General features: G+C 36.6%; 2 protein-coding genes across 2 annotated transcripts; one reads left to right on the top strand and one right to left on the bottom strand.

The window, feature by feature from the left end:
- Positions 1 to 7,766: 7,766 nt before the first annotated feature.
- Positions 7,767 to 11,945, bottom strand: LOC113329964 (la-related protein 6B-like). Its single transcript, XM_026576820.1, has 10 exons — positions 11,303 to 11,945; positions 10,967 to 11,048; positions 10,404 to 10,498; positions 10,228 to 10,299; positions 9,642 to 9,721; positions 9,448 to 9,553; positions 9,267 to 9,314; positions 9,067 to 9,135; positions 8,540 to 8,692; positions 7,767 to 8,450 (listed from the first exon to the last, which is right to left on the bottom strand). Exons 1-10 carry the CDS (start codon positions 11,816 to 11,818, stop codon positions 8,127 to 8,129), a joined length of 1,545 nt encoding a protein of 514 aa, XP_026432605.1. The 5' UTR covers positions 11,819 to 11,945; the 3' UTR covers positions 7,767 to 8,126.
- Positions 11,946 to 19,802: 7,857 nt separating this feature from the next.
- On the top strand, positions 19,803 to 25,215 carry LOC113329917 (conserved oligomeric Golgi complex subunit 1-like). Its single transcript, XM_026576754.1, has 6 exons — positions 19,803 to 22,160; positions 22,407 to 22,601; positions 23,102 to 23,379; positions 23,687 to 23,866; positions 24,041 to 24,218; positions 24,794 to 25,215. The coding sequence occupies exons 1-6, from the start codon at positions 19,980 to 19,982 to the stop codon at positions 24,965 to 24,967; spliced, it is 3,186 nt and encodes a 1,061-aa protein (XP_026432539.1). The 5' UTR covers positions 19,803 to 19,979; the 3' UTR covers positions 24,968 to 25,215.
- Positions 25,216 to 26,845: the final 1,630 nt, after the last annotated feature.

Here is a 26,845-nt window from a genome sequence, read left to right as displayed (position 1 = left end):
GAATATTGGACCAGTACCTAAATTGGGTCCCAACTCCACAAGTTGGGTGGCAACTTCGTATAATAATATCTCCAAATGTGTTATCCATTTTAGAAATTTTAGAGATCTTAACAGATTTTGACGGTACGTATCTATACACTTCCATTCCATGGGTTTTACACGTTTGATGTACTATCTGGACAAAAGATTTCAAGCTCGAGTTTGGATAGGCCAACCCTTCCAACCTGACCAACCAACCCAAGTCTCATCCATACACAGAGATTTGATAAAAAGGTGGTGAATTAGTGGGAGAAAACATCGAAAAAGGTGTTGGAACCTAGCCCGTTGCTAGGATTCCAACTAGTTTGTTGTCTTCTGATGATGGATTTGATAATTGATTTTCAATACGGTCCGCGAGTTATAACCCCAAAGGTGTCACTCTCCATCCACATAAAACCCATCCAAATAAAAGTAATACAAAAACCCCAAATAATCTAAACAGTCTAAACTGCCCTTCCCCTAATTCAGCCCAAAATAACTAAAGAATAAACCACCCACTGTATCTTCATTCGTAAACCCGAAAACGACCAACAAAAAAAAACCCATTAAACTCCCTTCCCTAAAAATCCAAAAACTCTCAGATCTGTGAAAATCATCACCGATTTTTGATTCTCTCTTTTTCAATTCTTACTTACTTCAACTAGTGAAACATAATTATGAATCGAATCATTTCTAAACCTAATTTCTGACCTAAATCGTCTCAAAACACAAGATGGTGAAGAAACAAACTCAACAGAAGAAAAAGAAAGATGAAAAATTAAACAAAGCAGTGGAACAAATTCCAAACAGTAAATCGAAGAAAATATTCCAAAAGGTAAGAACCATATCAACTAATTTTGTATGCACTATTTTTTTGTGAAGTAAATTTCGTCGTATTTCTCATTTGTCAATTCAAAACTGTGTTGATGGTGTTATTCTTTTTTTTGGTGAAATCAACATGAATCAATGATTTTTGGTTTGGTTTCATCAGTGATTTTGATAATTAGGTTTAGGTTTGGTTTCATCAATAATTTTTGCAATTAGGTTTAGGTTTGGTTTCATCAGTGAATTTTTATATGTTTTCATGTGTTTGTAGCTATTAATTAGGTTTAGGTTTCATTTGTTTTCATTTTATTATTCACGGTTCAATTTTAAAATTTCTATTGGTGTGTTTATTTGATGTTTGTATGATGAAACCATATTTTGTTTCACCATTTCTACCTTGGTTTACATGTACTTGAAACCAATTTTTTGTTGGTGTGTTTACTTAACTTTTGTTTAATGTAACCAGATTTGGTTTTACCATTTCTGTTTATGGTTTACATATGCTTGAAACCAATTTTTTGTTGGTGTGTTTACTTAATGCTTGTTTGATGTAACCGGATTTGGTTTCTCCGTTTCTGTTTATGGTTTACATATGCTTGAAACCAATTCTGATGGTGTGTTTACTTAATGGTTGTTTGATGTAAATAAATTTTGTTTCATCATTTTCACTTATGGTTGGAACTAAATCTGTTGGCGTTATTTATTTTATTTATTTATTTCAGTGTCTTTGATGGAACCAATTATGGTTTCATCATTTTCATTTATGGTTTACTTATAGATGGAACCAAATTTGTTGATGTTTTTACTAATTGGTTTCTTTGATGCAATCAAATTTGGTTTCATCATTTTTAATTATGGTTTATATATGCTTGGAATCAATTTATGTTGATTTTTTTACTTAAAGTTTATGTGATGTAACCAGATTTGGTTTCACCATTTCCAGATTCGGTTTGACCACGTTAAAGAGATCGGTGACACAATTAATCAACCAGAAACGTACAAATTCTAAAAGCTATACATGTTGTGAGCAAAAAGGATAAGTTAAAATCCAATTATGTTGATTTTGAAATGCTAAAATCAACTATGTGTGTTTGTAATTTGTGAATCAATTTCTTTTTCGGGTGCTTGAAATATTTGTTTGTAATTTCAGGTGAAATTTTGGAGTTCATTTCAGCTATTGCATGAAGAGCCTGTTCAAGGGAAAATGAAGTTTCTGAAGAGGGGATATCATAAAAGATGGGAAACATGAGAGCAAAGTTGGCATTCAAAATCCTGATGGCAAAAGCAGATCAATGAAAACATTGGTGTAACTATCAACTAGTTGTAATACTTGTTAGAAAGTTGTGATAGCATTTTGCAACATTATATATTTCCTGTCAAAATGCTTATAATATTTTCTAAGAGATTTCAATTGCTTATGAATGGTTTCAACCGTTGAATTCATTTTTTCTTGTCGAATTGATTTAGTTGTGTGTTCGATTTCAAGCCAAACTTAAAAGACATTTAAACTCATGTGTGATATAGGAACCATGTTTAAATGAAGTTTCAACTGTAAGTATGTGCTAGTTCATCCGTAAAAGAAACATCTTGATGGTAAGTACAACTACCAATAACTGTATGTAAGAAAGTAAGGTGCAAGTATAATGTTCATATGGCAAACGAAACCAAATAAACAACAGTAAAAAATGATGAAACCAAAAAGGATTCTAACAAAAAATGATGAAACCTATTTTGGTTCCAGCATAAATACGATGAAACCGATTATGGTTTCATCATAAATAAGATGAAACCATAATTGGTTTCATCAGAATTCATCAGTAGCTGCACTTCATTTAAGCTTCATTTCTTCTCTAGTTTACAGCATCATCTCTTGTAACACAGCTCTACATAAAAACAGCTCTACAAACCCAGCTGCACTATCCACCTTCAATTGCTTCAACTCCAGCTGCACTATCCACCAGGCCCTATTCTTTGCATCTTAACCTGCACTGCCAATTCCAACCCTATAATCCACAACTCCACAATACTTTCCTGCTTTTCCTAGCATTCATTTATATCTGAATCTTCTCAATCATTCATTCAAGCCAACATCATTGTATCAACAACCTCATTCTATTCTTTCAACCACCAGGCCATCAATTCAATTTATTTTTTTCTTCAGTCACAGCCTTTGTCCATCAAACCAACACTGCCATCTTATATTCCATTTCCTTGTCTGCAACACAGACCAACACCATTTCAGTCGCCTGCACAACCCCATTTGCATATACCACCTGCAGCTGCTCAGGTAACCTGCAATTCATTCATATACAACACCAATTGCATTTCAAACTCAGGCCACTTCCACCTGCATCTCTTTGCTGCCTCAAAAACCTGTTAACAATCACACAGCAACCACAAACTCATTGCACAACATCCACAACTTACTCATTGCAACAACTCATATTCAAGCTTCTGCCATTCTCCAACTCCATTGCACCAAAACCATCTCTAAATCCTCCATCGACTAAATCTTCTCTATGACAAACTCTATCCAAGAGCCTAACCCATAGCACCATCAGTTCACATACATCACATAATTCTTCAGTTATAGAAACCCCCACTTCAATTCAATCATCATCCTCTTCCATACTTCGATTTCAGGAAAAACCTGTTCATAAATTCATCACAACAAGACCTCGATTTCATATCAAATTCGTCGTGGTAGCAGCAACTGGTTCTGCAACTTCATCATCACCACCAGCTACAACTTCAGTTCTTCTACTTCTTCCTTGTAAGCCTTCTATCAACCATAAATTCCTCCAATCCCCATCTTTTTCTCCATTCATCTCAGATATCTACAGGAGCAGCAGAAACCAAACCCTAACCAATTTCCATCGTCAGAACCTCAATTTCACCAGCAACAACCTAATTCACATCTTCACATCAATCTAACTCAACGATGAGTTTCAATTTCTGAATCAACCCCAGACGAGATGCAGATCCAATTTCTTGCAATCTCAGATTCAACCCATCTTAAATCTGTTTCAAATCCATCATCTCTATCTTACCCTTTTCACATCTCCCAATTCTCGATCTATTTCTCGATTAACAGCAACGAGATTTACTCTCAATTTCAGGTGATAAAACAGCGGCATCTGCTGCTTCTTCTTTTCTCAGTTTTAGGGAAATGAATGAACTAATGATTGAAAGAAAACGTCTCTCGAATTCTTCATCTCTTGAATCAGCGCCGTTCTTTTCTGCTTCTTCATCTCTGTCTCGAACTAATTTCAGGTGATAACAGCGGCAACTGCTGCTTCTTCCTTTCTCAGTTTTAGGGACTTGAAATGAACGATTGAGAAAAGAATTTCTCGATTTATATCTCTCGGCTTTAATAACAACAACCGTTCTCAATGAACAAACTAAATTTACAAGGAATTACAGGGAAGTGGTGTGTCGGGGGAGAATAAAATTGTTGTTGGTGTTCGTGGAGATCCATTGTTGCTGCTGGTGATGATGGTGGTGGGATAAGGAGTAGGAAAAAAGAAAGAAATCAGAGAAGAAGAAGAAGAAAGATGAAAGGGTACAATTGGGTTTTTTTTTAAATAAAAAAAGTTAAATTTGCTCATTATCATTTAACTTGGGGTTTTTGTCCCAGTTTTATTTGAAACGGTTTTTATTTGGTAGAAATAATATGACCGGTTTTTTCTTATCACTAGTTTGTTCACCTAGGGGTTTTGTCACTAGTTTTGTTTTCAATATTTAATTAGGAAACTAAAAAGAAAAAAGTAATTAAGAATTACATAGAATTTGATTATTTGCTTACATATCCAGATCTTTCGCCCTAAATCAATGTCCAAACTAGAAATTACAATTTCTAAATGCTTTATTTGACAAAACAGAGTCGACTACTTACATATAAAATAAAAAAAATTGCCCCCTAATGTTTAAACTCGGTTCCGCCACTGCGACTAGGAGAGCAGAGTAACAAAACTATGTTTCCTTGGTGCCAATTAGGCGCAATCCAAGCATCTCTAGATGAGGAAATGTATCAAGGGAGCAGTCTGATAGCGAGACTCCGCCAAGAAAAACAGTGGACAAACCCATGTCCTCAGTAACTAGATAGGCGCAATCCAAGCGTCTAATGGGGCGAAATAGGTAGGAATGATACCTTACCAACAAACTGCTACAACACCAATTATATAATGTTGCATACATGTTTGCAGCTTTTCAGGCGCCGGTTGAATCTTGATCTTGCTGGGACCCATCGTAAGTTCCAGAAGTTCCAAGTGCGGCACCATTTTTTCCTCCTAGGTTTCTGTCTCAGAGGAAGTGGCTTCGGCAGATCCATCTGACCATGGTTAAAGACTTGAACATGGAGAGGTGGAGGATCAAACGTGTGACCTTATTGTCGGACTTTGATTTACTGCTGGACAATTGTTCCATAGTTCCTTTGGTTGTTGCAATAAATCGATGAGAGGTTGAGAACATTATCTTTGGCTTGAATTTAAGTTTTTATACACATACACATGGTATAGAATCATGCATATATTCACGGTTGTTGGTAGCAAACAAGGAAGGACGAAAAACAGCGTGGATTCGGATCCCCAACTGGAGAACCTCAATGCTGAATGCTGAAAATCATTTATAGATGATTTTCAAGAAATCAAGAAAAAGTTCGTCCCCAATTTATGGATGTAAGATCATTACAAATTGTATACAAAATGTCCGGCGCGTATACATGAGAAATTTACTGTTTACATTATCAATCCTGTTATTCTATTAGAGGGGCGGCGGGTAATAGGACAAAAAAGAATCATTACATGGTAATTTGAAGTGTCCCTTATAAAAAGAAAACTGAAAATGACTAATTAATCCTTACATAATTTAGTGCTGATAATTTAGTTTAGTGTTGATAGTCTAGTTTAGTTTTGATAATCAAAGTTCACTTATATTTACTCTAAAACAAATCAAAATCAGATTTTTAGAGTTAAAAAAAAAAAAGTTCAGCGTTGAAAAGAAAAACTTTTGTGATATTTGTGAAACTCTAGATTTTGATTCACTCAACCAAAATGAGTGATTTCAGTGACAAATTTGAGACGGGTGAATCTCTATATGATAGAGAAAACAAATACTACATTCCTCTTGATGGAGATCCGGATATGCAGTATTTGTTAGATGGTAGAGATGTTTTAACCCAAAGTCAAGGTCAATCTCAATCAATTGAAGAAATTAGCCAATAAAGTGAAGAACCAGAGTCTGAAAATCACCGGTTATACTTCTAAATTAGTTCTCATTAGCTTTTTGTCACTCAAAACTATCTAAAATACGTAAAAAAATCAAAACTTTTACATTTTCAGAAGAACTTACGGTTGGAATTGTGCTCTTGACCAACCGTAACTCTATGTTACAGTTCATAAATTATCGAATGCCAACCGTAACTGGTTCAATTTGGGGAAAACCCAATCGGAATACCAGTTACGGTTGGTAAAAAAAAAATCGGTATGAACCCTAACCTAATTACGATTTGAAACATGACAGCATATAGCAACCGTAAAAGATAACGGTTGGTAACTAATGAATCGAGACCAACCGTAACTGACTTACGGTTGGTATTTCAACTCATTTTTGAACCGGATAAATTGCTAAGATACAGTATGTTTTACGGTTGGTAAGGTTATTTGAGTTACAAGTCGTAACTCAATTACGATTGATAACAATGATGCAAATACAAACCGTAAAAAAAAAATATGAAACATCCAGAAAGAATTGTTGTCCGTAACTTAAGTATCGAGACCAACCGTAAATCAATTACGGTTGCAAAAAAAAATTCGTAACTGAACATTCTTTCTCAAAATCAAGAATTTACGATTGGTATTTGAGTTAAATGAACCGTAACATCAACCAAATATATAGTTACGGTTCCAATTGGCTTTATTACCAACCGTAACTCACATGCTATACAGAAATTTCAATTTCAATTTTGTTCCAAAGCCCTGATTTTTGATACAAAACTAACTTCAATCTTCGTCAACCTTCTTCGACATCTCTTATATAGTTTTCAATCAATGATTATCAATTTTTCAAATTTCCGATTAATCGAGGACGATGAAAATTTCAGTTTTAATGGAAGAGGAGAAGAGAAGATGAAAATGAAAAAAAAAATGTTTTGATTTTCTTTGATTCATTAGGTTTAGAAATAGGGGAGGACAGTTATGTATCTTCAACCAAAAAAGAATGGGTAAATTAGTCAATTTACACCTCTATAAGACATCCCCTAACCAACTAAAACGACATTATTATCACACTTGCCGCCCCTATAACAGGATTGTATATTAAACCAGAAAGAATCACAATTAAAATCATCCATTGCATCGAATAATTTAGTACAAATTAAAGATTTGGAAAATTAAATGCAAAGGTGTAAGCACGGTGTGTTTGTCGAAGACGGTGAATAGCCGTTTGATTTTCCGGTCAAAATGAAAGAACGAATAATATCTTTAGTTGTTGCTGTTTTTGTGCTGATTGCCGGGTATAAAGCCTCGAAGTCATATTTTTTTCTTTTTATATTATTATTTTTGAAACTAGGCATAGCCCCTACTGCCCTCGCAGTGTAGCCACCGGCTTAATCCCTCTCAGCAAACTCGGGCCCGTTCCCTACAGGTAGTTAGTAAACTCGGACCCGTTTCCCACAGTTAGTAATAATTACACGAGATCTCCAACGTGATCTCCAATGTTGGAGCGGAGACCCGAAATGCTGACCTCCTATTTGAGAATCGGACTCCTGGCTAAGCCCCGATGGTCCTCGAAACTTATATTATACACAGGTTTGTGTTCATCATTTTACAACTGAATCCGACCGAAAATAGCTTCACTCATCTTTATTTTCAATCCCTACGGCATAAGAAACAGGTAAACGCGACAGGAAGACAGAACACAGACCGCTGAAAAGGTTTCATTAATTTATATATTGAATCCAAATCCTTAACAGACATGAAAGTACCATCAGTAAGTATAACAGATTAAACTAGATTTTTCTTTTTTCTTTTCTATTTCTATTTTTTTTTTTAATTTTTACATCATAAACTAGGAGAAAGAATCTACGCATAAGTTTGCTTAATCCAAACTCTACTAAGGAATCTAAAGATAAGCAAGAAACATTTTCTTTTTTACGAACAACAAATGGATTGATAGCGCCCTAACTAAAACCCACCATCAAAACCAGGAATAGATTACGAGCGTCACATACAGTAACACCAATACTAATTCACACCGGAGATCCAAACTTTGAAAATTTGAAGTTCCTATGCAGTACTGGTTAAAAGAGGCTTTCCCCGACCCATTGCAAATCCCTTGGTCCCATCAGGCATTCGTGGACCTGGAGGCGGTTTAGTCACCAGGGTTGTATGTTCTTTCTGAAATGCATTAGTAGAAGGGGGAGTACCTATGTGACCATTCCGGTGGTTACTGTGGTGGTTATTGTGGTGGTTATTGTGGTGGCCATTGTGGTGGTTATTGTGGTGGTACTGACCTTGCCCTTGACCTTGACCTCGACCACGACCCTTGCCTCTTCCACGGGACCGACCTTTCTTAGGTTGTCCACCCTCCTTATCGATGCACTCCTCACCCTGTAGAAGTATCACAGTTACATTCAACAATAATGATCTTATTTGCAACTATGTGCAGAATTTAGCTAGTATTCAAAAAGTCAACTTACAATCTGTTCATTCAATGTGGCCGCAGACACAGATTGACAAGGATCATCTGGATGCTGCTTCTCATTTGGTTGCTGCTCAGATATTGGTATGCTTTCTTCTTCACCATTTGCTTTATCTTCAACCACTGCTTTTCTGCCTTGGGTAGGTTTCGACTGTACAAGGGAAATGATAAGAAAAGAACCTATGTAAATATTCCAGTTTTACAGAATGGCCACCACACAGAATGTCTAAACAAATCATCTACTTAAGATTTAATCATTGCACAAAATCGATGGGTTTTACTATAATCAGCCTATGCAAATATTCCAGTTTTAACGGCCACCACACAGAATGTCTAAACAAATCATCTACTCCAGATTTAATGATTGCCCAAAATCGATGGGTTTTACTATAATCAACTTCTGGTACAACTTCGACAAACAATAAGTTGCTAATCAGATGCAATGAGGCAAAGGCGTTTTAGATAAATATATCAATACTAACTTCTAGGATATAAAAACACGCAAGAATCGGACAGTGGGAATACCTTGCGCTTAAGCAGTATACGGACTCTTACACCACTTCTCCAATTCTTCTCATCATTAAGCTCAGCAACCTGCCCACCAAGAGGATAAAATCAACCAAAACGAATTATCAGAAGAATAAATAACAGCTACAAATAAAAAGAGATGGAAACAAACTATTTGATGTCCCAAATGTTAATATAAAAATATCAAATTCACTTACAGCTTTCTCAGCTAGCTCAACAGTCTCATATTCCACAAATGCATGCAACTGCACAATTAATAGAAAAATTCATTAACTGCTAAGATTGTCGTAACAAAACAGAAAATACTTGGTCACAGCCACAACCACAAATTCAGATTTCCAAGATATTAATAGTAACTACACCATGGAAGACAAGCACCTTATTACTGTAAAGCATGTTTTCGCCTTTTCCCGATTTAGATGCTGCAGAAGCACCACCACCACCATTAGAGGGCTGAGGTTGGCAGGTACGTATTGTCTTGACGCTACCAAAAGGGAATAAACTCTCGTAATTAGATCTAACAGCAATTACCAACGAAAGGGTGGCAGTTGTAAACAAATAAACTTTCTTACCTTCCAACAGCAGAGAATACTTTCATGAGGTTCTGGTAGGAATGATCTTCAGGTAAGTTTTCAGCAATGATAATCCGTGACTGCACATTGAGAGAAACATTGCATCAAATATGGTCAGTGGAAACAACCTTCCTATAGAGAAAAATAATTAACAATACATATGTTCAAAAGTTATCCTAACCAAAAAAAAGTCGGGAAATGCCAAGATTCAAATTATTAAATGAATGGCCAAGAAAGCAATTCAATTTTCAAAACAAAAACTCACGAAATCATGATATTTAACCACAAAAGAGTTACTAGAGTCTTTTTTTAACTGTTCCTAAACTGTCAATTTTTTAGAGCAAACTACATGTACCTTACCTTCATTACTACACCTTGGAATTTTTTTTGCAGATAATGAAATATTAGACTTGCTAACTTAAAAGTGTCACTGACCAACCATGCTCAAGATTGTTAATTTAAAAACCCAGTAGTGTTGTGCATTCACAGCCCATGACAAGATATGGGTACTCAAAAAAAAGTCATACTAGGCAGGTACTTTCTTTCCAAGATACATCAGAAATAGCAAAGTAGTAAGTGATAGTACCTGCAATTCTTCCATATCTGACTCGGTGAATGGAGTTTGACGCCTGACCTTCTTCCCATCTTCACTTACAACCTGCAGATTTCAGCACCAAAACAACATGAGAATGGACCTTAAAAATTCATTTTAATGTGCGGGACATGATTACTGAAAACAGTTAAATGAAGCTAACCACTTACAAGCTTTGAAGACTTCTTGAGAACAGAAGCTAGTTGAGCATGCCCGCTAACAAGGGCTTTAATCTTCTTAAAAGACGCGACTATAGACATTGGCACTGTTAAAAACAACAAAGCCTTGTTAAAATCAGAAGAATGATAATCCATGATGCTCAACTCTGCCCTAAGTTTCTTGTAGATCAAGACCGTTTATGTTTATTTGACAAGCCTCTCTTTAGTTTGTCATTTGGTAGACAGTTGAGATTAAATTCATCTCACTGAAACAGAAAGCAACAGTCAAAGTTTAAGGACTCCAAGTTTACAACACAAATCATTTCTACAATTCAATTCATAACCCATACAGTTTCCACTTTTTCATTACCAAATCCGGCAGTCCTACAGAACTTCAGTCGATGGTTATCGGTTCAATTTGCCATCACATATTTGCATAAGTAATAGACACTTTCACCAATTCGATGTGGGACTTGGTACTTACCAGATCAAATGGTCCTATACTGATTACTGTAACATGAAATTACAAAGCCAATACACTTTTCTCAACATCATAAAATTTTAGAACAACTTACCAAATCCTTCTGGGTCTTTACTGATAAACTTTATAAGATGATCTGTTGTCGCCAAATTCGCATCACTGAAATAATACTCAACCTACAAAATCCACAGAATCAAACAAGTAAGAACGCATCACTCAATCAATTTTTCACCCATAGTCCCAACCCACTGTTACCCATCTAAAACCCCCAAAATTGATGATAATTCACACTCAAAATTCAACCAAAAACTCAAAATTCCAATCCAAAAAACCAAATTCCACAGTAACTGACACTCAAAACACTAAGAATGCTCACTAAAATCACTAAAAACCGCCCAAAACCATGCAATTCAGAGAAAAAAAAACTCACCTGTTTCACAATCTTAAGAGAAATCTCTTCAGACAACCCATTAGTAGTTCTGGGAACAGGATCTGGATCTTGTACTTGTACTTGAGTATTCCCAACAACATCATGATGATCCCCACCACCAACACCACCACCTGTACCAGTACCAGTACTATTTCCACCACCGCCACCGCCACCACCACCAAATCCATGATTCTGAAACTGATGATGAAAATTAGGCGAAGGAAACAAATGAATCGGAGTCTGAATTTGTTGAATCACGATTCTAGACGGTTGCTGTGTTAACAAATCGGTACTCCGACCATTACTAGAATTAGTTCTAGGAACAAATTCTGGTGCCTTAGCATTAAGTAGTTTCTTCCCAGTAGATCCATTCCTATTCAACGATGCCGTAGCCGTAGACGAAGATGATTGTACTGACGATGACGAATCTACTGATTCCGTTCTGCTTTGATCTATTGATGTTGATGATGACGGTTCTAGGGTTTCAGTTACTGATTCTACTTCTTTCGGTGCCATTACTGAAGATACCGATAAGGGGATTTTGGGGGATATTTTTCTAGGGTTTTGATAAAAGGCCCGGCGGAGGAGGAGGGGGAAAATTCTGAAAAGAATTTCTCTCGGCTGGGTTTGTGTTGGTGGCTTGATTATATAGACTTTTCAACGCGACTTGACGCCGCCCGATACTGAAGAGGAAAAGAAGAGAAGATATTATTATCGCTTTATCAGTGTGAGCGGGAGTGTAAGAATGTCTATTATTTTATTTCCACCTATGCTTTTTGCCCTTTGTAACCACTTTTTACGATATGCACCCAAATTCCAGAGGAGTCGCGAACTTTCACATGGAGATTATCAAAATCCACGATGAGTTACCACCTTTCAACTGTGTGGAACTAGGTAACCTCTTGATAGCATGAAAATTTTTGTGAAGTTTGGTGAAAGTAGAGATTTACTAAAGATTCCAGTGTTTTAGTGTTGAGTTGGAGTTTTCCGAAAAAATGAAAAAAAAAAGTGTTGAGTTAGGATTGGGAATTAATGAAGGCCATAGTAGTTGCTTTTAGAGTTTAGTAGAAGAGTCTGGTGGAAAAAAAATATGACCGGAGAACGTAAGTTAACAAAAGTGCTTTTATTAGCAAAAATTGATTGTTTGTCGAGGGTTATTTTCTTAAAGTCTTAATCTATAACCAATATATTTTTTTTTTTTACTTTTTAGGGAGGTTTTGGGATATCAGTGAGTAACAAACAATTTCAGCCAATTCAAATGTGTGTGTGAGGAAAAATCTCAAAATTTAGAGACTAGCCAACACTTTTAGATGAATGCAAAAATCTAATGGAAAATAAAATTATGAGTTTTGCAAAATAATTTTTAACAATTTTATGCACAAACTTGCATAATATTATTACACCAAATGAAATTTTGGGAGGTGGCCAATGGTCAATGTCATGAATTAATAATGAGTGTCATGAATTATTGAACCCATATTTTTGTTTTAGGATTGAGCTTTGATGCACAGACACTATCGCGAGACATAGTTACAACACGATACCGCTATTGTGACACGTCAAATCTCAAAAATATGAGTTACGGGACACGTTATAGTACCATCTGTATTGACTTCACCTTTTAAGCAATGTAGTAAATCTTTGCCGAGATGGCCGAAATACCGCTGATAATATCAGTTTCTGTGTTATCCGAGATGTTGATATTTGACCTGAAATATCGTAATTCGGCCTTGGCCAATATTCAACGAAATCCGGTATTGACTACATTGCTGTTAAGAGCATCTTGCAATTCCTTACCAAGTGGTGCCTCCCCCGATAAAACCGCACATTGATGGCAGATGATAACTATCAATTTACTTGTCCAAAAATTGCTTGAGGAACGCTACTCTTGAGAGCATCTTGTAATTCCTTCCCAAGTGGTGCAGTCCCTGATAAAACTGCGCCGATGGATTTTCAGATCCAAGTTCTAAACAGGTTTCATATTTTTAGCTAGTTCAGTCTAGCTTTCCTAATTGAGAAAAGCTTGGTTCCCTGATCGAAGTAGAACTCAGTTTCCAAGTAATCACTCTATTGTAAGCTTCTAATTAAAGGCATAATCTTTAGGTTATAAGTATTTACATCATCCACATCAATTTTTTCAAACTCCCCGGGTTGTAAAAGAGAAGATATTATTATCACTTTATGAGACTATGGGTGGGAGTGTAAAAATGTCTATTTTTTTATTTCCACCCCATTTTAGTTTTTTTTTGTTCACTTTTTACAATTTACACCAAACATAAAGGAGTTTTTTTCCGTAGGAGGTTGGTGAACTTCACGAGGAGTTATAACCTTTCAAATACGTGGGATTAGGTTAATCTATGGATTTTGGTAACCTTCTTGTAATATGAAAAGTTTTATGAAGTTGGATGAAATTTTAGGTAAAGATGGCATTAATGATTCCAGTGTTTTATTCTTGAGTTAAGGTTGTTCTTTAGATAAAAAAGAAAAGAAAAAGAAAAAGTGTTGAACTCGGATTAGGAACTAACGAAGGCTACAATTGTTTCTTTTTAAGTTTAGTAAAGAAATTTGGTGAAACAAATGCTTCCACTATGATGGGAAGAAACGAAGAAAGCGTTTTTGTTATCAAAAATTTATTGTTTGTCGAGGGTCAGTTTCCCATCGTGTTTATGCAAGCGGTAGAATTGTCTTTTACTCTTTAGGGAGGGTTGGGAATGTTATAGGCTAGCAGACCATTTTAGCAAATTCAAGTGTATCTTAAAAAGAATCTCATGAAATACTGAGGCCAAATTTTTCGTTTTCTGACAGTTGGGCATTTGTACATACCCTAAAAAGTAACCTTTCGACATAATCAAGTTGAACAATCAAAAATTTAGTTTTCAATGAAATTTCAGAATGACTTTTCTCAAAAAGTAAATCAGTTTAGGGAATTTGAAGGGGAAGGTTATTAAGTTATATATGTGTCAAAATATAAAGATGAGCCACATACAAAATGTATGCGGCCAGACTACATCTTAGATGGAGGGACAGAAGCATGAGGCAGAAGCAGAAATATTTCCCTTCATAATAGGTCGACTTTTTTGCTTCTATAACTCGTTCTGAAATTTGTAAGTGCTTATTTGATAAAATCCATAAGTATCGTTTCCATATGTAAAACTCAAAAAGCAAGAAATTAGCCTGGGTATAAAATCGTGGTAATTGAATTATTGTCCCTCCTTTTGATGGGCCTTCACAAGTATCCCTATAAAACTTTACAAATATCCCCGATGGTATAATTATAAATTTTTCCAAAAAAATAATTATGATATTACCTTGTTTAACCTTCCTCCCTTTCTTTCATTCTTCTTCGTTTTACACAGAAACTTCATTCTTCTTCGTTTCTTCTTCGTTTCACCATCTTCATCGCCTCACCAACAGCAGAATCTCGCCGCCACCACAACCAGCACCACAATCTCCGTCAAGTCTGCCACTAGCATCAACAGAGATATCACGATTTGTGTTCGATTTCAATGATTTCTAAACCAGAATCCAGGAATTGATTTTTTTATTGGTTTTTGATTTGGTGTTGTAGATTCAGATTTCAAGTTAAGGGTTCAGATTTGTTTTTTTAGTTTTCGATTTCAACGAATTTTTAAACCAGATTCAAAGATTAATTTCAAGTTGCAGATTCAGATTTCAGAGATCGAGATTTGTTGGTTCAGAAAATGGTATGATTCAACTTTCTTTTAGGTTTTGTTACAATGGTGGTTGCTGCTATGTTTTTGGTGGTGGTGGTGGCGGCGGCGGTGAAAATTAAGTGTGATTTTGTTTCTGTTTGAGACGGTGGTGGTGCTTGTCTAAGTTTGGGAACCTTTTAAAGAGACATAACGGTGGTGAAGTTACAGGATGATCATTTGTTATTTGTTTATATGCTTTTATGGGATTAACTACAGTTGTTGACCCAATTTTTTATGGATCAACTACGGTTGTTGATCCCATTTACGGGATGAACTCATGTTTTTGGCCCAATTTTTTATGGGATAACCTACTGTTGTTGATAATTGGAGATAGAGATAGTGGTGATTCTGATTGTTTTTGGTGGTGGTGGTGGTGGTGGTGGTGGCGGCGGCGGTGAAGATTAAGTGTGATTTTGTTGCATTTGGGACGGTGGTGGTGCTTGTCTAGGTTTGAGAACTTTTCAGAGAGACACACGGTGGTTAAGCTACATGTTATGATCATTTGTTATTGTTTATATGTTTTTATGGAATCAATTGTTGTTTTTGATCCCATTTATGGGATCAACTATGTTTGTTGACCCTATTTTTTATGGATCAACTACGGTTGTTGATCTCACTTATGGGATGAACTCATATTGTTGACCCAATTTTTTATGGGATCAACTACTGTTGTTGATCCAATCAACTCCTATTGTTGACAACATTTTCTTGGACTAGTATAATCATGCTTGTAGTTTAAATCATGTAAATTTCTCTCAATGTTGAACTTATGGTGCAATGGTAGCATGACTGACTCCATGTCAGATGATGCATGTTCGACTCACGCCAAGTTCACTCCATTTACATGGATCAACTTCTACTGTTGATCTATTTTTTTTGGATCAACTACCGTTGTTGATCCCCTAAACTGGATCAACTTCTACTGTTGTTGATACAAAAATATCTGAACCAGTGATGGCGGTGGTGACGGTGGCGTGGTGATGGTGGCGGTGGTGGCGCCGACGGACTAATGGTGGTGGCGGTGGCAGACTAGTGGTGGTGGAGGACTGGTGATGGTGTAATTGTGGTGGTGAAGGAGTGGTGGTGGCGGTTGGTAGATGGTGGTGGTGGAATGGTAGTTGAATGTTAGTGGTGGTGGTGGTGGTAGTGGTGGTGAAGTGGTAGAGGAAGAAATTTGTTCCATTTTAAAATAAAGAAAAATATTACATGGGTGAGGGTATTAAAGTAATCTAATTTTAAATGGATAATGTTATTAAAAAGTAGGGACAAATTTATTGTTGTATAAGGATATATTTATTGAGTGTCAAAAGTAGGCACATATAAATAATGTACCCAATAAAATTTCAAAACAATTTCTAGAAGCAAAAAAAATCAACCTTTTGTGAAATAAAATATTTTTTCTTTTAAGTTCTGCTTTTGGAAAAGCAGAAACACGTCTGCTTCGGGTATCCATGCTAACTTCTTTCCTTTTTATTTTTAGAACCGAAAAGCTACTTATGGATGTGTGTCCAAACAGGCTCTTATAACTTCCAAAAACAAAAAATTAACTATAAAGTAAAATAGTGTTGTTTCTGATTTCTAAGACTGACTTTTCAATCTCGGTGAGTTTTTGTTGGTGGTTTGATTTTATAGAGTTTTCAACGCGCCTCAACGCCTCCCGACACTCAAGAGGAAGAAAAAGAGAAGATATCTTCTTTTTTTAGTTTTCTCTTTTTCAGTTTTCCACTTTAGTGAGTGTAAAACTTTCAAAATTTTATGACGAATCAAATGTATCACTTGCAGAAAAAACTGGAATTCAGAGACTCGCCAATACTCATTCTAGTTGCAAAAATCTAATGGTAAAAGTGTACTTCAGTCGTAACACAATTTCTAAATTAATTTTTAACACAAACCGATATGAGATTACGAGGCTAGCCAAGTGATCTCTTGTTACTTAATATAATGTTAGGAAAAATCAAATTTAATTTTGTGTGAAACTTTTGAGACCGTGTGCCAAGACGTCGATTTTAATAGATTGTTCAACCCAGATTTCTCGAAATCTACAAATTTTTTTTTCTCGAAAAGTAGGAAATTATACACGAATTTGCATGAGATTACGAGCCTAACCAAGTGGTCTCTCATCGCTTAATACAATCGTAGGAAAAATCCAATTCGTTAATTTTTGGTGATACTTTTGGGACCGTGTGGCAAGACGGCGAATGTCATAGATATGGAGTTTTAGAAGCAGAAAACCTTTTTTCTTTTTTTTTTTATTATAAGTAGCTTTTCGATTTCAAGAAATCGAAAAGCAAGAACCAACAGGGATTAGCCAAGTTGGCCAGTAGCCCGACTCTCAAAACTCCTCTTATTATGGAAATTATAGGGTTGGGCTGGGTCTGTTAAAGGGACTTGGCTCACTTGCTTTGGATGTGCCAAAGAGATGGTCCGTACCTATGCCATGTATCAAAAGAAAAAAAAATAGAACAAAAAAAGATAAACAATGAAAGTAATTGAAGTTAGTTTGTGTATAAAATTTCGAAATAATTTCAAAAAATAAAAGATTATAGTATTTTAAAAGGTGTTTCGGTACCAGAAAAATAGAAATTATAAGCAAAGACATTTAGCTTCACAAAAGCCTTCTTCTTTTATTTTTAAATTGCGCATCCAAACTAATTATTTTTCCTTTTTTACTTTTAAAAGTCGAAAACTAGCTCCTTAAATTACCCAAACATACTAATGTGTAATTTGGGATACCGAATTAATTAAAGCCATGATAGTTGTTGCGTTTAAGGCTTAGTGTAAAAATTTGGCGAAATTGATACCTCTGTATGAGTGGAAAATAACAAAAATCCAAAATGAGTACTAGTTTTATTAGCAAATTGATTGTATGTTGACGGTCATTTTCTTTCGAAGTGTTAATCTAACCAATAGAATTGGGCCTACCCGTTAGGGAGGTTTTCAATTACTAGCGAGTGGAAACCTATCAAAATTTTAAGACAATCAAGTGTATTTCTTGCAAAAAAATCCTGGAATTAGAGACCCGCCAATACTCTGGCTGGTTGCAAAAATCTAATGGTAAATGAAATTATGTCTTTCAATAGTAACAGAATCCATATATTAATTTTCAACAAATTTTTACACGAACTTGCATGACATTATGAAGCTAGCGGCAAATGATCTCTTGTTGCTTAATATAATGTTAAGAAAAATCTAATTTAATTTTATGTGAAAATTTTGAGACCATGTGGCAAGACTGCGATTATCATAGATTAAGTTCATATTTCTCAAATTTTAGAAGCAAGAAAGCTTTTTTTCTTCTTCTTTGAGAAATAGCTTTTTGATATCTAGAAGTCGAAAAGAAGGAAGTTGGTAGTAGTAACACAATCTTTAAGATAATTTTCGACAAATTTTTACACGAATTTGCTTGAGATTACGAGCCTATCCAAGTGAATTCTCATCCTGCTTGAGATTACGAGCCTATCCAAGTGAATTCTCATCCTCTAATGTTGATTTTTTGCTTCACAAAAGATAAATAAATCCCCTCATCCAATCTTAGGAAATATGAAATCCCTTAATTTTCCGTGAAACTTTTGGGACCGTGTGACAAGACGGCGAATGTCATAGATTACTACCCAGATTTCTCGAATTTTAGAAGCAAAAAAACTTTATTTTTTCTCTAGAAGTAGCTTTTCGATTTCTAGAATTCGAAAAGCAAGAACCAAAAGGGATTAGGCCAGTTGGCCAGTAGCCCGACTCTGACACTTGAGCTCAGCAGATCGAGTCTCCGCTCAAGAGTTTGGAGATCTCGTAGAAACTCCTCTTATTACCTAAATTATGGGGTTGGGATGGGTCTGCTAAGGGAGTCAGCTCAATGGCTTTGCATATGTCAGGGGGTTGGTCCAGACCAATATTGTATCTAAAAAAAATAGTAAATAAAAATAATCAACGGAAAGCAAGATGGCTTTGGAAATTTAGTTGTATATTTCTCTCTTATCGATTAATATCCTTTATTTGAGAAGGACATTTTTTCCCCAGTTTTAACCGGGAAATGCACATTTACAATGACCATGTCTTACGCTGCAGAAATGATGTTGGACTTAATTTTTTTCATGACTTAGTCAGAGAAGTCTTTGCAGATGTTTGTTATAAAGTCGGGATTGCTGCTATGAAAGAGGTTTCTCTGGGGTTCTTATTTGATAACAACATTGCATTGCGTCATGCCGACATTTTGGTTTATAATCGAGAGAACAAACAAGACACGTGTTTTGATGTCATAGGTGTTTCGCCTTTCACAAGTAGTGTCCCTTTTACACCTGGTCGTGTTGTTTCCAATGCCATTCTTCGTAAACGCAAAAAATATCTTGACAAATATACTACGCATGGATAGGATTTGGTATCTTGGCCTTCACTAAACTTAAGGAGCTTGGAGAAAACGTTATAACCTTTTTGAAGAGATTGATAAATTGTTTTGCTTTCCATGACTACTCATTCTTGAATAAGTAGTTTTATTTTTCATAGAAATAGGATTGTTATCCAAAACGGTGTTGGTACCCCAGCTTATAGCCAGACTATCCACCAACTTTTGTTGTAATTTATTTTCTTATGAATAATTTTATTGAAAATTAAAAAGAATTTAGGAAAAAATAATGTTAGTTTGGGAGCAACTTCTGTTCAGTATCCAAAAGCAGTTGAAGCAAAAAGTATTCAGACTTGAAGACGTACTTCTGGAGTAGAGAAACCACTTCTGTTCCGGAATCCTGACTGCCAAACTGGCTATAAAGCAGCTGCCTCAAACAAAACTAGTGTAACCGGAGTGTAAGAGGACATCTCCTCACAAAAATTAAAACAACAAATACAAATTTCCCAACTGTAATCGTTCATCGTACTCTTCTTCTTCTTCTCCATCTCCAGATCCGATCTACAAAAACCTCAACCGACAGAACTCAGAACACACAAATTCAAGGTTTTTCCTCTCCAATACAACAATGAGAACACCTCGCGCCTCAACGGCAACGTCAACAACAACGAATGACGAAACAGGATTCCGAGACGCAGAATCGCTCTTCCGCACAAAACCAATCTCAGAAATCCGAACAATCGAGGTCAAAACGCAGAAAGAAATCCAGGAAAAGAAAGAAGAGCTCCGTCAATTAGTAGGTAATCGTTACCGTGATCTAATCGATTCAGCTGATTCAATTGTATGTATGAAATCATCATGTCAATCCATATCATCAAACATTTCCATGATTGAGAATTACATTCATTCACTTTCGAATAATAACAATGATTATGGAGGTAATACCCCTAGGGGGATGAATTACAGTAATCCTGTTAGAGTAAGGGTCTATGGAATTGCTTCTAGGGTTAAGTATTTGGTGGATACACCTGAGAATATTTGGGGTTGTTTAGATGAATCTATGTTTTTAGAGGCTTCTGGGAGGTACATTAGGGCGAAATTGGTACATGATTTGGTTGTCAGTAGTGAGAATAAGGAGTTTTTGAAGAATTTTCCGTTGTTGGGGCATCAATGGGGGATTGTTGAGAGTTTTAAAGGGCAGATATCTGCTTGGAGTAGAGAGAGATTGATGGATTATGATTTGGGGATTGGGGCTTATGCTGATGCATTGGGTGCCGTTGCGGTAATTGATGAGTTGGGTCCGGAGGAGGTGTTGAGGTTGTTTTTGGAGTCTAGGAAATCGTGGGTTTCGATGAAATTAGGGGGTTCAGGGGATGTGGTTTCGGTTTTTTGCGATATTGTTAAGATAATTCAGGTTAGTTTAGGGCAGGTAGGAGAAATGTTTTTGCAGGTGTTGAATGATATGCCGTTGTTTTATAAGACTATATTGGGGTCACCACCCGCTTCGCAGTTGTTTGGTGGGTTGCCGAATCCGGAAGAGGAAGTGAAGCAGTGGAAATTACATCGGGAGAAGCTTGAATCGGTTATGTTGGTATTGGATAAGGAGTTGATTGCTAAAACTTGTTTGAATTGGTTGAAGACTTGTGGCGAAGAGACTGTTAGTAAAGTCAATGGGAGATACTTAATTGATAGTATTATTAGCGGGGAAGAGTTAGCGTCAGCTGAGAAGCTGATCAGAGAGTCGTTGGATAGTCGTAAGGTGTTGGAAGGGAGTTTGGAGTGGCTTAAGAGTGTTTTTGGATCTGAGATTGAATCTCCTTGGAATAGGATTCGTGAACTTGTCTTGGGTACTGACGAAGATCTCTGGGATGGGATTTTTGAGGATGCTTTTGTTCGGAGGATGAAAGAGATTATAGATTCTGAATTTAAGGATTTAAGTAGAGTTGTTAATGTGAAGGATTCAATCAGGGCAATTGTGCCAGTTCCTGGGGTAGGTCGCATTGATTTCATAACGTACTTAAACAGACCATCTACAGGAGGCGGAGTTTGGTTTTTGGAGCCAAATGTTAGAAAGACTGGTACAGGATTGACATCTAGAGGGGCAACAGATGAAAATGACTTCCATAGTTGTCTGAATGCATATTTCGGTCCAGAAGTTGGTCAAATTAGAGATGCAGTAGACAGCAGATGCCAGAAAATTCTAGAAGATTTTATGTGCTTCTTAGGGTCTCCCAGAGCTGCATCAAGGTTGAGAGAGTTATCTTCTTATCTGCAGGATGAATGTTATGAAAGTTTATCAATTATAGTGGGAGAAATTGAAGAGGAACTTCGACACCTTTCATCTTCGATAAGGCATATCAACGGGGATTCTGAACCACCAGCGATATTGGTCGAAAGGTCTCTATTCATTGGGCGTCTCTTATTTGCATTTCGAAATCACTCAAGTCACATACCCTTGATACTCGGTTCTCCAAGGTTATGGGTGAATGCCACAAGCTCTATGATGTTTGATAAGGGAACATCACCCCACCCAGTTAACTCGAGGATTTCCCTTGATTCTCCCATGCGTGATAGCCCCAGAAGGCAAAGTCTGAATGGCATCAGAAGACAATCTTCATCTACTTCGGCTGCCTTGTCTGGGGTGATTGACAGTGCCAGTCCAAAACTTGATTTACTTAGCACGAAATTCCGAGATATATGTATTTGGGCTCACAGTTTGTGGATTACTTGGGTATCTGATGAATTGTCAGCCATTCTATCGAAGGAAATCAATAACGACGATGCATTGTCATTGACATCTTCCTCGAGGGTAAGTGAAGTCTTCTCTGTATGTAATTATACTTCCATTTTACTTCTATCAGAAGAGATTTTTTGAAGGACGTAGTCTTTGTTGGTTTTAGACTTTTAGCTGGAAAATCTTTTATCTTGATCTGTCCAAAGAGTTACCCGTTCTTGTTAAGTATGGACACAGAACATGAGCTGTAATCATATTATTTTGATTTTGGTTTTGTGTTCTTTTCGATGATGTTTATGTATTAATTTGACTATCGTGCAGAGCTGGGAAGAAACTGTCATTAAACAAGAGAATGCCAGTGAGGGTCCTGTGGAGATGAAGATAGAACTTCCTTCCATGCCTTCACTTTATCTTACATCTTTCCTATATCAAGCTAGTGAAGAGGTTCATAGAATTGGAGGGCACGTCCTTGACAAATTGATTCTGCAGAAGTTTGCTCTGGGACTTTTGGAAAGGGTAAATATGCGCTCCTTATGTCTTAGTTTAATTCTTATGTAGAATCACTACGTGTACTTATAATGACATTTTACTTTACTATATCAGTAATATCTGTGTGTTTGTAAGTAATTTACTAGCTTCATAATTTTCATTCACATGTCACTAGCAGGTTCTTGTTGAACATTTGGTCACGGATTTGCTTCATTTGGTTGAATCTTGCTTGATATTGTTTCTCCCTGTATATTTTTTAAAATGAAAACTAGAAATTTTGTACGTTGACCATTAGCATATATTCTTGACATAAAAAAGTGAGCTTGTGAAATCATAAATGTAGGATAGATATACCATAATAAGGATTACTTTTTCTCTTGGAAACACTCTCAGCTTGTTCATTACTTTTCCTTGAGAGACCTGTTGGTTTTAACCCTTAATTAGTAATTTAAGCACCGCATTCCAAATTTGCGACACCCTGATGATTTATACCTTTTGTAGATATTGATTTTAAAATGATGTTGTAGGTGCTGAGTATATATGGCAGCTTTGTTTCTACCTTAGATGCTCGCAGTCCTAAGGTGACTGAAAGAGGAGTGCTGCAAATTCTATTAGACTTGAGGTTCGTTTTCGATATTTTATCTGGGGGTGACTTGAACATGAACGATGAGTTATCTAAAACTCCCAAATCCAAGCTCTCTATGAAAAGCCAGGTGCAAAAACAGAACTCCTCTGTCAGTAGAAAGAGTGTCCTGGAATTGACAAGTGGTCTCTCACAAAGACTGGATCCTATAGACTGGCAAACGTAAGTATTTTCATTTTTTCAGTTCCCAATGAATTTCTTTGAAGTGACCGTCCAACCGTTGTTGGGAGGGTCAAACGACAGTGATTTAATGATTTCATTGTATCAATAGAAATTCGCAAACTTTAGAGCCAACATTCCAATTGTGCCAACTCTTTTAGATGCAGGGGAATAGTCGGTCCCTCTGGTTCTAAGTTTTTGTCTTTTGTAGATATATTGTAGCGCTTTTAAATGCTCATCTCAGTTTCATATATTTTTCTATTCTAGCATTAGATATCGAGTTGAATTTTTTTATTTTTGGGCATGACAGGTATGAGTCTTATCTCTGGGAGAATGAGAAACAGGCATACCTACGGCATGCTGTCCTCTTTGGTTTCTTTGTGCAGCTTAATCGAATGTACACTGACACCCAGCGGAAATTACCTAGCAATTCTGAGTCAAACATAATGAGGTGTTCCGTAGTCCCACGCTTCAAATACCTTCCAATCAGGTCGGTGTTCCATTGTCCTGCATTAGATCCTTTTTCATAGTTGTTTTACTGGCTGATCTAGAACGCAATAGAAATTTGGACAAACTTCACAATATTTTTTTCTTCGATTTCAGTTTGCTTGCTCTCTGTTTGCACATGTGTACTAAGTACTAACTTGCACGTGTTGGTATGCAGTGCTCCAGCATTATCTTCAAGAGGGACAGCTAAATCAGCTCTTCCAAGTTCTACTGAAGATATATCCTCCAGAAGCTCCTGGAAAAGCTATCCGAGTGGAGACACCTCACCAAAACTTGATTATGACAATACATCTAGCTTTGGAGTTGCCAGTCCATTTCTTAAGTCTTTCATGCAGGTATATCATTCTTTCTTGTTTGCATTTGTACAGCTCTTATAGGAAATGTGGTTGGGTTGTCACGGTGGTAATTGATGGCCATATGTGCTACAATAGAGTATGATGATTGGGAAGCCTGTGCTGCTCAGCTGTCATCGACTAACCTAGTTTATTTCTCAAACACTTATTTTTACATGATAGTATCTACCAAGGCTACTAGATTTACATGTAGGAATAGCATCACTTATTGAAAGAAAAGGGTGAAATATCGATTTGTTTGTATTAACATCTTCTGATCATAGATTTGAAAGCAGTGAAACCATCTTATTATGGCAGGAAAAATCGTCAAGATAGAGAATGCATATTTGAATTCATAAGTTCCGTTACTTAATGAGAATGAGTTTTGTATATCTTATGAACTTAATGAGAATGGGTTTTGTATATCTTACGAAGATTGTTCTAATATCATGTTTTACGGATGGCAACATATTATATCTACCCACATGTTTTACGGAGGACATACCATGTTCTAATATGTCCTGCTTTTGTGCTTTCCGTTTAACTTGGCTTTCCATCTTCTTCTTCTAAATTTACAGGTCGGCAGTAGATTTGGTGAGAGCACACTGAAACTAGGGTCCATGCTTACAGATGGACAAGTAGGAAGGCTAAAGGACAAATCAGCAGCAGCCATGTCGACATTCGGTGACATGTTACCAGTCCAGGCAGCCGGCCTTCTATCTTCTCTTAGTGTCAGGTCAACTGACCTTTGAGCACCGAACAGTATTTAATTCATTTTCTTTTTTTTTTTGAAGATTTTTATAACATATTGGAGGTTTTTCCCATCCTTTTTTTGCAAGTCTAGTTTTTCAGGATCAGTAAAGAAAAACCACAATTATATTCAATGTACAGTGTACTTGATGTATTATTGCAATGTTACTTGGCGCACTTCTGCGTCTTTTCTGTACCTTCATACTATGTATTGAAGTATATAAATATATCCAGCAGAAGCTTTTATATATACTCTCTAAACTCATCAGACGCATTATCTTAAAATTCTTAACTCAATTAAGATGCATTTTTGGGACAAAAACATAATGTAGTAAGATTAAGAAATTGGTGGCTGTGACAATTACAGTCCAGGTTATATGGGTTCCCGGTGAATTTCAGTCCAGGCGTTACTCCTGGATCCTTCTACTTGTTTCACTGGTTATAAGGAAATCTTGTATTTCGATGTTTTTGTTATTCTTGTAAGTGATCATGTAATCACGATTTTGATAATATAATTAATTGACTAAAAAGATTTTTTCTTTAATACAGTAATTTAAGGATGACGATTAATATTAGAAAAGATTATCTTTAAAAGAACGTACCCAGCGAGTAACAGAGGAATGTGCACCCTGGTTAAGTGGGGGTGCACTGATAGACGCATTTATGTGTCTATATTAGTCTCAATTCCCTGTAATATTAGTACTCGATTTTGTTTATTTTGATATTTTATATCTTTGTAGGTGTTGTTGGAGAAATAAGTATTTGCGACGAAAATAACGAAATATGGCTGGCCTGGTACCTTCATATATCAGCAGCGTTAAATCGTTTCACTGCCTGCGCATGAAAGTGGAAACAAAGAACTGTCTTTGTTTGTTCAAGAAGGTGAAGCCCACTAGTGGGTGAATACTTTGTGGACGATGCATCCATTTATCCATCACATGTCTGTGCGGCTGTATGGCAGAGATGGTTTGCCGGTGGAGGACGATGCTGAGGACTGAATACGGCAGCGACAAGCCATGATAACTGGTGGCTGAACTTGGACTGAAATTTGGTCGAAATGGAGGTTGACTGTGATGAGAATATCGGGTATAGATTGAATTGTGAATGAACAATTGCTGCTGCTGTTTAGGTTATGAGATGAACGGAAGTTGGTTGGTCAGACGGAGATGAAATGGCTTGTTCAGAGCTGTGGTTGGACACGAACTGCAACAACAATGTCAAAGGAGTGGGTCTGTGGTTAGTTCATTGAGAGAGGGAGATGAGTTGTCTGAGATGGCAGCGAAACAAGGAGCTGAGTTGCAGCTGTGGTGGTGATCGATCAGCAGCGAAGCTGGGTTTGCAGTTTGAGTGTGAACTGAAGTTCAGAAAGAGAAGGTCCGTAATGGCTGGAGTTCTAGGGGTTCTCGACATGAAATTGAAGGACGGAATGGTGGCATTGTTTGAGATGGATGAGTTGGTTTTGCGGAGAATCGAAATGGAGGTGTTGTTATTAATGTTGCTGCCATTGCATGGCTGTAAACGACGGGTTTGATAAGAATTTGAAGGCTCCGAAGCTAAGAACATAGAGAGTAAGTGGAGGTGTATCGATTGCCCACAGTGGGATGTATTCGAAAGCATTTGGATACGGGGTTTATCAACTGCTCAATGGTCCGGAGATAGAAGATGGTGTTGTTCCGAGTTTGTGCTTATTTCGGCGAAGCAGTTACTGTCGAATGGAGATGTGAATGAAGACTAATTCTAAGTGGTACTGTGGTTCATACTGCCAAGAGTTTGAACTTGAATTGTGGAGTCTAGGGCTTGGTTCGAGTGAAGTTAATACATATGCAAGGAATTACTCAAGCTCTGCTGCTGCCGTGATATGATGATGGTGATTGGAGTTC

This window comes from Papaver somniferum, unplaced genomic scaffold, assembly GCF_003573695.1.
Source record: "Papaver somniferum cultivar HN1 unplaced genomic scaffold, ASM357369v1 unplaced-scaffold_117, whole genome shotgun sequence".
NCBI classification, from domain to species: Eukaryota; Viridiplantae; Streptophyta; class Magnoliopsida; order Ranunculales; family Papaveraceae; genus Papaver; species Papaver somniferum.
Note: the sequence above shows the minus strand (reverse complement) of the source record. Positions and strands in the feature narration are given on the sequence as shown.